We start from the raw sequence: 10,748 nt of genomic DNA on the forward strand, positions 1-10,748 counted from the left end.
CCGCCCCGAAACCCCCCTCCCCAAACCCCAGAGCCCCGGCGGCAGCCCCCGGGGCTGCTGGAGGCTGCGGCGGGGCTGGGGAAAGCGCTCCCCCCGCGGCAGCGCTTCCCGGCGGGTTAACCCCTCCCCTGCCGCGCCGTGCCGCGCCGAGCCGTGCCGAGCCGAGCCGAGCCGAGCCGTGCCCGCGGTAGGGGAGGCGGGGGGGTGTTACCTGCGGAGCGCCGCGGTGCCTGCTGCTTTCTCCGCGGCATGCTGCCGCCGCCAACGCCGCCTCGCCGCCCGCCGCCGCCGCCGCCGCAGAGTTTCCGCGCAGGACTCCTCTTCCGATCCCCCGCTTTTCATGCAGAAACAAACACACGCGCACGCACACGCACACACACACACACAAATAAAATAATAATAAAACCGGGGGGGGGGGGGGGGGGGAGGGAGGGAAGGAGGGAGGAGGGAGGGAGGGAGGGGGAGGAAGGAGAAGAGAAAGCGGATTCAACTTCTAATTCCGCCTAGGAAGAGCCGGAGGGAGGGTGGGGAGGGATGGGAGAGAGGGAGAGGAGGAGGAAGGAGGGGGGGGGGGGGGGGAGGAAGGAGAAAAAGTTTGGTCGGGTGCTCCTCTCGCCCGGCCCGGGTCCCCCCCCCGGGTGAGCTCCCGGCGCTGCGAGCGGGGCGGGGGGGAAGGTGGGCTGTGGGATGAGGCGAGCCGCGGACGGGTGACAGGGATGCCAATTTCCGCCGCCGCTCCAAAAACTTGCTGAGGAAATGTTTTCATTTACGAGGTTAATTTTCCTCCCTCTGCCTCGCTCTCTCTCGCACCCGCACTCACTCTCTCTCTTTCTCTCTCTTTTAAGTTCCTTATAAGACAAAGCTCTTCAGTCCTCTCGGCAGCAGCAGCAGCAGCAGCAGCAGCAGGGAAGATGCCAGCGGAGATGTGCAAAATAAATACGGGTTGATCAGTTCGATCTGTAGCCCAAATCCATTATCTTTCTCTCGTCCTCTTTTTTTTTTTTTTTTTTTTCCTTTCCCGTTCCTCTCTCCCCTTCTCCCCCTCCTTTCCTTAATCACTTCTTCTTCTGCTGCTCCTTCGTCTCGGCGGCGGAGAGCCGAGCAAGCGGCGGCGATGAGACGGTAAATTCAGTCACTCCCCCCCTCTCAGGCTTTCTCCGAGATCAAAGAGTCTCAAAGCGCAACTTTCTCGCTCGCTCGCAGGCTGGCTTGGTTCAGGCTCGTGGATTTGTGGGCTGGTGGTGGGGGGGGTTTTGTTTGTTTGTTTGTTTGTTTATTGCGTTGCTAATAGTTTGTGCAAAAAACGAGGTCGATCCAGTCTCTCCTTCTCCTCCCAGCACTTAGTCTAAGAGCAAGAAAGCAAATAATAAAAAGGAGTAAAGCCCCCATACATACATATACACCGGATGGGAAATGTCAGTCACTCCTCCACCTTCCAAACAGTCACAGATCAAACAGTGTCACCACCGGAGAGGACTACTTTTCTGTCTTGCTCTCCCTTTTTTTTCCTCCACAAATCGAAGCTTCTTCTGCTACTAAATATAATGCAAACACGGTTTTTTTTTATCATGGATTTTTTTTTTTTTTGGCTGATCTTGATCTGCAACAGGAAAAAAAAAAATACGAAACACGAAAACAAAAAAAAACAAAACACCAAAAAAAAATTTGCCAAAACCAAGAAAAGCCCCGGAGAGTGTGTGCAAAGAGGGCGGGCGGGGGGGGGAGGAAGAAAAGCTAGTCACTGAGTGGGAGAGATTAACGTGAACTGTCCCCCCCCGAAACTCCTGGGAGAGAAAGAGATCCACTCTCCCTCTCTGCTCTTTTCACTGAAATATAACACACATTCGGGTCCCAGAGCTCTCAGACAGCCTCAACTGATAGACAGACACATCGAGCTGCTTTTCCTGCTTCAGCTCCTTACTCCTCCTCCTCTTGCCCACGTCACCCTGACAATTACAAATAGGTCTCACACAAACCCGTACCTGTCAATCTTTTTAATTGCTTTGTTTTCCTTTTTTTTTTTTTTTCTTCCTAGAGCTAAACAATATGACCAAAAAAAAAAAAAAAAGTCTTAATACAGCAGGGCATAAAAGATTTCTCATGTGAGCCGCGCGCACGCCGAGGGGGCTGTTGTTACGATCCACTTGCTGAAGTGCTGTGCAAGACGCATGTGCTGCTTCAACTTGAGGTCTGCTGCCAGCAAACTTCAAAAAAAAAAAAAAAAAAAGCAGGGGACGGTACCTCGCCGCGGCACACGGCTACCCGGCGCTGAACTAAAAGCGGTTCGCGGGAGCCTCCCGCTCAGCCTCGCTCCGAAATGCCAACAGACTGCCGAGCAGGAACTGCAGCAGATGAAACGCGCTGCTAATAGATTTCGCGCGGTGTGTGTCTGGGGATTTATATAATGCGGGAACAGAAGGGCTCTTCCCCTGCTTCTTTAAGCCGGGAAAGCAAATAAAAACTACCCGGCTGATTCCGACAGGAAAACAAACTGCAGTTTTGCTCTCTTTCGGGCAAAAGGGGAATTTTTATTTTTTTCCTCCCCTTTTTCTTTACACGTTTAGAGAGGCAGAACCGAGGAAGGAGCAGCTTGCTGGCACGGAGACACCCCCATGCCCTGACTTCCCTCACACAAAGTTGGGACGACCACCGCCGCGCCGCCACTTCGCTCCCCTAACCCGGCTGGCTCCCCGCACACACCCCCTCTGCCACGCCGCGAGGCGACAAAACCACTTTATTAATTATCGGGGCGAAAATAACCCCCGGAAGGCTGCCCCGGCGGCGCCGGCCGACAGGTCAACCCGCGTCGCCGCGCGGCCGGGCGTTGGCGGTTTAACGCCCCTAACGGCCGCGGGGCCGGGGCCGGCGGCGGCTCGGGGTCGATTCGTAGCACCTGGCTGCGAGGAAGTGAACGTTTCGCACGGAAGGGGCGGAGCCTGGGCCGGCGGGCAGCGGCTCGGCGGCGGCGAGGAGAGGCGCCGGGCGCTCCCGCTCCTACTTTATTATTATTATTATTATATTTATATTTATTTTTGTCCCCGGTACAACGATAAGCGCTGCTCGTGAACCGCAGGACGCGGGGCGGGGGTGGCGGATCCGCGGCGCTCCCCCCCCTCCCCGCTGTCTCTCCCCTCACCCCCCGCTCCCCCCACCCCAGCCGCGATTTAAATCCCCCAGCCGGAGCAGCGCGCACGGTGACGGGATCCTCAGCCGGGAGCCGAGCCGAGCCGTGCCGAGCCGAGCCAGAAGAGGAGCGGCCGCAGGGGCGGGTGGTGCCGGGCCATGAGCTGGAGCGCCCGGAGCGGCGTGGCGCTGGGCTGCCGGGCGCGGCCCATCGTGGACATGTCGTACAGCCGCCACTTTCTGGATTTCCAGGGCTCGGCCATCCCCAGCGCCATGAAGAAGCTGGTGGTGACTCGGCTGAGCCCAAACTTCAGGGAAGCGGTCGCCCTGCGGCGCGGCGTGCCCGTGCCGCTCCCCGGGGACGGCGACCTCCTCGTCAGGAACAGGTGAGCCGCCGCCCCCCGCACCCCCACAGGCACGCACGCAACACGGACACCCCAAAAACAAACACCCCTTCCCCCGGCCGCTCGCACCTCGTGGCCTGCTCCCGCACGCGTGCTTTGCGGGCCGGCTCCCGACTTGTACCAGCTGCCATCTGGTGACTGTTAATTTAATTTTATTGGAGGTGCCGGTGCTGGTGTGCGCGGTTGCTGTTGCTGCAGTCCGGTGGCCCCGTCCACGTGGGGTGACGCTTCCTCCTCCTCCTCGCCCTCCTTCTCCTCCTCCTCCTCCTCTTCTTCCTCCTCCTCCTCCCGGCTCACCTCGGGCCGCCGGTGCTCGCCAAGTCCCTCCCAGCTCCCCGCCGGTGCTCCCCGCCCCGCACCGCCTCCCTGCCTTTGCCCCTGCCCCTGCCCGGGCAGCCGGGACGCTCCCCCGGCGGGGGGCGAGGAGGAGGCTTTCGGCTCCTTTTTTTTGGTAACGCGCCGTAAATCCTGCGCGGAGACGCCGGGGCTCCGAGGACCAACCCTGCCCTCCTCCCCCAGTTGGCCCCGTGAACCCGTCTGCTCGCACTGGGTCTGCCGTGGAGTTTACGCTCCCTTTCAGCTGGAAGCGAGCCCTAAAAAAGTTGAGGGGGTCCCCAGCCCGAGAGGGGAAGGTGAAGCTCCGGGCACCGCGGATGAGAGCAGCACGCTCGGGTGCTCGTCGAGCAGGCAAGCAGCAGTGGCACATAGCTTACCGCGTGCTCGGATGGAGCCTTGAGGCGTTAGGAAGCCCTAAAGAAACCCTTCAGAGCAGTCCTGGGAGTTGTGTGATAGCTGCGAGGGAGTGTGTGTGTGTGATCCCTAATGCGAGTCCGTGAACACAGAAAGGGGTGAAGAAGGGGTAGGGGGAAAGCAGGACGGGGACTGCTACTGGAGCTGACGAGGAACCTCGTGTGCCACTTTAATCCGATAACGACACCTTCCCCTAGGGCCTCTGAGACCGAAATTCCCTCCTCCACACCTCCATGTCCAAACCACGGCGGTGCCGTGCCTGCTCACGGCCACGGAGCAGCAAGGGCCCGCAGCAGCCGCCAGGTTGGGCTCGATGCATGCGGGGGGGCAGGGGGGTGAAGAGGCCGGCAGGACCTGAGCCGGGTAGCACAGGACTGGGCGACATCCTCGCTTCCCTCCTCACCTCCCCCCCGTGCACTTGGAGTCCTTCTCACCCCCCTCCCCCGTGAATTTTTAAAATTTATTCCTCTCCTCCACAGCTTCCAGCGTAACTCTTCCTCTCTCCCTCTCCTCCCTCCCTTTGCTGGGTGGGCTCCCCGGGGGCCGGAGGGATGAGCACATCTCACGGCGAAAGGGCTGAGGCGCAGAGCTCACTGCAGACTGAAAGCAGGAGCTGGTCCAGACATTCAGGCAGGCAACTGCTGGGTCTCAGCTTGTTAGGCACATGTTCCTGTACAGACACACACCCACGAGTGGGGATGGAGGGGTGGGGGGGAGGTGAGTGAGAAACTCTAGGTTTAGACTTCATACATCTAATATTATTTGGGGATCCGTGGCATTTCCTCTGTAGTTACTGTTATTTTCGGGGGGATGTCAGACATCGGGATCACGTTACTGAAAAGCGTGCTCTGCGAAGGAGCAGCAGCAGGAAGCAAGTTTGGAGTGTTTCCCCCTCTTGTCACTCGGGGGAAGCTTTTTCCCATCCCAAAAGGACGGGTCCCTGTGTCTTAAAAAAAAAAAAAAGGCGGCAAGCAACCCCTAAATCCAACTGCATGTTTTCTGATAGGTAGAAACACAGAATTAAAAACAAAGCAGTAAAGGACTGGAGTTCCAAGAGTGCATTTGCAGATCTGCTCATTTTAGTCCCAGTCACGCCCATGAATACTATTAATTGCTTTGAGCTTTTTATGCAAAACAATCCTGATTCACCACAATAAAATCTGGGTTTGGATTTAGGGGAATGGGGAACTAAAATGTGCCGAGTCCCTGTATGGATAGATATTTTAAAATGAGATGCTCTTCAGTTAAGTGGAACTTTTCTTCCCTCTTTTTTTCTCCTTTGGAGAACTGAGCCAGCAGCTTCTTTTTCCTTTTTTTTTTCTTTTTTTCCTTTTTTTTTGTCCTTTATTCAGAGAGAAATACTTCAAAACAAGAAATCGATGTAAAGCAATGCATTTATTTCGGTTCTACGCAGGAGAGGAGGAGAAGGAGTGGGAAAGGAGCATACAAATTCCCTAACGAAGCCCTTTCAGCTTCATGTGTCCGTCTGTTATGTTTTCTGGGGGGCGGCGGGGGGCAAGGTTCCCACCACTGCAGGACAAGGACCCAGAGAGCGTGAAGAATGTGTCCTTCCTCCAGCTCCGCGGTCTTTTCGGGATTTTCTAACGGAAGGGACCCGTTTCGTTCCCGGAATACCTGGGACGTTTCGCTGTTGGGATGGAAGACGCGAAAAAAAGTTTATAGAGAAGGCAGCGGGGGGGGCGGGGGGGTCTGAACCCGGTGTCTAACGGGGCACGGTGGGAAAAGCGGCGGGCCGTTTCCGCCGGGCGTTTGGGCTGAATGCTGCGTTTCGTGCCCGGTGCCGGCGCGGGTGACTTAGTTTGGTCCGCACTTCGGGCGGCGGTGCGGGAGGGCTCCCGCTGCGCCGCGGGTCCCGGGGGCAGACGGGGCGGGGGGGGCGGCGTGGGGAATCGCCCCGGGAAAAGGCACCCTCTGGCCTTTTCAGGTTTACGTCTCGAAGCGGTGAAGGAGCAAGCCCCTGTTAGAAACCCCTACATGAAATAAGGCGTGTTCAGCGTGAAATGAAAACGGGACAGGGAGGAAAGATTTGGAAGCGGTCTTCAAGCCCACCGGCGCCCCAGTCGTTGTTACTTGTGTGCTCTTTTGTTCCCAGAAGTTAGTAAACTGCTCCGCAACTTGCAAACCGTCCTCGGTCCCACTTTTTGAAGCCAAATAACCCAAAACCACGTTCCTTCTGACAGCGGGAGCGAGGAGGCAAAAAAAAAAAAAAAAAAAAGCGCAGACGATAAGTTTGAACCCGGCCGGCCGTGTTAACGCGCGAGGGCACGGGGACACTCGGCAACCTCTAGAAAGAAAGAGACCCCCCCCCCCCCCCCCCCCCCGAAAAAAAAATAAATAAATAAAATCGAATAAAACCCTCCCGGTGCGAGGCGCCCCGAAGCGGCATCGGGGGGCGGCAGAGGCGGCGCCCGCACGGCCGGGGGCTGCGGCCGGCGGCGGCGCGGAGCCGCGCTGGGGGCCCCGCGCTCAGAGCCCCGCGCCGGAGGCTGCCGGGCCCCGGGGAGCGAGGGGAGCCGGCGGGGGCCGGGCGCTCGCAGCTCCCCGCACCCGAGGGGCGAGCCGCGGACAGCCGCACGCGCGCCGGGCTCGGAGCCTATGGCGAGCTGCGGCAGGAAAAGTGCGCCGGCGGCATGCCTGCGCGGCCCTCGCACGCTATCGAGCGCATCTTTCAGGTTGTCACGGCCACGTGTGCGAGCAGTCCCGGTCTTTTGTGTTGCGTGTGTTTCTCTTCGACGTTTTCCAGCTAACAGAATCCTCCCCGGCCCCTCTCCCTTTGCCTGCACAGCGGTACTCTTACTGTTCTCAAAACCCAGCGTTACTAAAATACGCTTGGTGGCTAAGCTAGATCGCATCTTTCTTCTGTGTGTTATCTCCTAGTGCTTAATGATGTTGTGAGAACGTCTATCTTTTTTTTTTTTCCTTTTTTTTTTTTAAATATTGGCATCCATTTTCACCTGTTAGAGGTCAGCAGGACTTGATAGCCTTACAATTTTAGCCCTTCTGTGCAAGGTTGTTTTGATGTGTGGCAAGTAATTTATGGAAGGAAAAATATTTTAACGTTGACATTAGCTACATCAAAAGGCAAATTTGCTGTAGTGACTCCATCAATTAAAAAGTACTTGCCTACAGTAACATGACCTTGCAAATGACATCGATAGTTAATATGATCATTAGTCATTAACAGTATTATTATATTCAAAAATGTAAATTTGTTGCCAGAATCAACATATTTACCGCTCTGCACGTTTTATTCTTCAGTGTTTTCACATCTTGTATAACGTGGCCAATTAATTTTCATCCTTTAATCTTGTGTGGAGTTATTTTTACTTTGCTTAGTTCGGTCAAATAGAGCTGAGGAAAATGTCTTTTTCTTTTTTTCTTTTCCTTTAGCAGATCTATCTATCTTTAATTCTAGAGTAACATAATGTAAAGTACAAAAGCCTGACCCGAGGTAGTCTTTGCAGTGTACTCCTTGTTCAAATATACCCAGAATCGGAAAAAAGGTATCATATGCATCCCATAAATTTAAATCGAAGGTTTCTCATGCAACAAAGATTTGCTAAGGAATGAATTGTTTTAATACATTTCTGTTTTCTTCTAGATTTGTCGGCATTAACGCGTCTGACATAAACTACTCAGCCGGTCGATATGACGCATCGGTTAAGCCCCCATTTGACATAGGCTTTGAAGGTGTTGGTGATGTGGTAGCGTTAGGACTCAGTGCTAGTGCCGATTACACGGTGGGCCAAGCCGTGGCCTACGTTAAAGCAGGTTCCTTTGCTGAATACACAGTCGTGCCTGCCAAGCAAGCAGTGCCTCTGCCCTCTGTGAAACCTGAGTTTCTGACTTTAATGGTAAGTGGTGCTACTGCATACATCAGCCTGAAGGAACTGGGAGAGCTGTCTGAAGGCCAGAAGGTCCTGGTGACAGCAGCGGCGGGAGGAACGGGCCAGTTCGCTGTGCAGCTCGCAAAGAAGGCAAAGTGCCATGTAATTGGAACCTGCTCCAGCGATGAAAAGGGTGGCTTTCTGAAATCCATTGGCTGTGACCGTGCAATCAACTATAAAACTGAAAGCATTGAGTCTGTTCTTAGGAAGGACTACCCAGAAGGTGTGGATGTAGTGTACGAGTCTGTTGGTGGGAAGATGTTTGACTTGGCTGTTAACTCCTTGGCTACCAAAGGGCGCCTGATAGTTATTGGGTTTATCACTGGCTACCAGAACCCTACTGGCCTCTCGCCTATTAAAGCAGAGGTTTTGCCAGCAAAACTGCTGAAGAAGTCTGCCAGCATCCGGGGTTTCTTCTTGAACCATTACTTTTCCGAATACAAAATGGCTCTGAAGCACTTGCTCAAGATGTATGAAAAAGGAGAACTGGTCTGTGAGGTAGACCTTGGAGACATGTCTCCAGAGGGCAAGTTCACTGGCTTGGAGTCTGTATTTCGTGCTGTAGATTACATGTACATGGGAAAAAACATTGGAAAAATTGTAGTTGAATTACCTCACTCTGTCAACAGTAAGCTGTAAAAACAGAACAATGATATAAATCAGAAGGGAGAAAATGGGCACTTTATGCCTCAGAATTACAAGAACAATTTCTTTTTTTTTTTTTTTTTTTTTTAAACTTAGTAATGGATATTAAATTAAAAAACAGCATTAAGGTGTTAATAAAGAGTTTTGTGGGCTTTTCCCTTCTTTTCTTGAAAGTGCCTTAATCTGTGGCTGAAGCACGGACTTAACGGGCCTGTGTTTGATTCCGTCGCTTAGGCTAGCATGAGACAGGAACATTGTTCTTGACAGAATAAGTTTTGATGCAGAGGCAGATTTAGTCTGTCAGACTAGTTTGATAAGATTTTATATATAGTTCAGCTGAGATTTTTTTTCTTTCAGCAGATTTGATTCCCTGATTTAAAAATAAAGTAGTTAGAACAAGACTAAGTAAAAAGAGTCGTATCATGTGGCTGCTTTATTAAATACTCTCTTCAAGTTTATGGAAAAAAATATATTCTTGATTTTTTTTTTTGTAACAAACACAATAATCATAATTTTGCATCGTGGATTATAGTAATATTTCTTGACCAGTTACACAGGGAAAATTTACCTTCCAAATCTAACATGGCAGTAATAATAAGAAAACCAATTTTTTTTTTTTAATCGCGTCATTCATAACTGTAAACAACTGTGACATTTTATTTTAAATCTTTCACTACAAGCTGTGACTTTATCTTATTTTCTTGCACTTTAATCTGCTACTGTTAGTGTTTACCATCGCACCGTCTCCGCTTAATCAGTGTTACAGGACTGTTGGAGTGGGGTTTTGAGCCATATTCATATGTGTTCAGGCCCTGTATATTTTTTGAAGATTTAATAAAATCAAAAAAAGCTTTTAAAATGCTTGTGCCTTTTTTTATGTTGATACGGTTCTCGCTGACTAGCTCCTTTGCAGATGGTCTCTGTACTGCAGAGTTCTTTGACCGATGATTCTTGATGTGACTTGCCATAATCAGGCTGCTACTTCCACTGTTACTGAATATCGCTTCTGCAGAAGCCCTTTTACGGGCAGCAAGACCGTTTTAATTCTGCAGTCACCGTACCTAGTACACGTCATATTGCTCAGGAATAGATTATCCAGTGGGTGCAGTTAAAAGGTTTTGTAAAGTTTTGAAAATTCTTCCTCACTTAATAGAAATCATTAACGGTACATACCATGGGAATTCCAGCTAGAAGTGTAATATTTTCCAGAACAATAAAATACTTTAAACTATGCTTCCTCTACATCTTTTTTTCCATAGCAAATGTTTAAGATCTTAAATGCTGTTTTTGCCTCATCTTTTGAAATTGTATACATTTGTATGCAGTTGGAGAGATGGAAATTTCATAAGATCATACACCTAATAATAAACTTAATGATAGACTGATAATGTCTAGGGACTGAGGGAATAAAGCCAGGGTAAACTTAATTTTTGGGCATTGTTCAGGACTGACTCTACATGACAAATTTTTTAAAGCAATGTGCAAAAAGCTTGTATTTTACTCAGTACTACAGGCAGTAGAGAAAATTATTATTTTTTTAATTTGATTTAGTTCATTCTTATTGTAACGTCTGAGCGCTTATGCCATTAGCATCCTATAGAATTGAGTCCAGCAAAGCACTGTCCCGTTTCTGGGCCACCTCTGACTAGTCCCACTTCGTAGGTTTGTGGGGAATGGCTTGAGTCATTGTTCCTGCTTCTGTTTTACTCAAGCCACTGTGATTTTTGTTTTCACCCAGATCTACTGTTAGAAACAGACTTACTCTTTTCCCTATAATATTGCAAATATTGTGGTGTTTTATGTATTTTGGATAATTAGAAAGGTATTTTTGGCCTTCCAGGTGAATGCTAGAAAGACATAAATACTCAAGTAGTGTAAGAGGTCAGAGCATACAAAGTTCTGACTCTCTTATTCCTAG

General features: G+C 51.3%; 2 protein-coding genes across 2 annotated transcripts in view; one reads left to right on the forward strand and one right to left on the reverse strand.

Moving 5' to 3' along the window:
• TSHZ1 (teashirt zinc finger homeobox 1) overlaps window positions 1–413 on the reverse strand; it is a 54,215-nt gene extending 53,802 nt beyond the window's left edge. The window contains exon 1 of the mRNA XM_066992721.1: window positions 212–413. Coding sequence (XP_066848822.1) covers window positions 212–251 — 40 coding nt within the window. The 5' untranslated portion in view covers window positions 252–413. The remainder of the gene's footprint in view (window positions 1–211) is intronic.
• A 1,669-nt stretch (window positions 414–2,082) lies between these two features.
• On the forward strand, window positions 2,083–10,063 carry PTGR3 (prostaglandin reductase 3). Its single transcript, XM_048079222.2, has 2 exons — window positions 2,083–3,509; window positions 7,900–10,063. The coding sequence occupies exons 1-2, from the start codon at window positions 3,283–3,285 to the stop codon at window positions 8,822–8,824; spliced, it is 1,152 nt and encodes a 383-aa protein (XP_047935179.1). The 5' UTR covers window positions 2,083–3,282; the 3' UTR covers window positions 8,825–10,063.
• Window positions 10,064–10,748: the final 685 nt, after the last annotated feature.

This window comes from Anser cygnoides, chromosome 2, assembly GCF_040182565.1.
Source record: "Anser cygnoides isolate HZ-2024a breed goose chromosome 2, Taihu_goose_T2T_genome, whole genome shotgun sequence".
NCBI classification, from domain to species: Eukaryota; Metazoa; Chordata; class Aves; order Anseriformes; family Anatidae; genus Anser; species Anser cygnoides.

Excerpts from the sequence above, each read along its gene's own strand:
- PTGR3 (XM_048079222.2), top strand. The coding sequence starts at position 3,283 with ATGAGCTGGAGCGCCCGGAGCGGCGTGGCGCTGGGCTGCCGGGCGCGG. Across the intron at positions 3,510-7,899 it reads GACCTCCTCGTCAGGAACAG|ATTTGTCGGCATTAACGCGT; the intron begins GTGAGCCGCCGC and ends GTTTTCTTCTAG.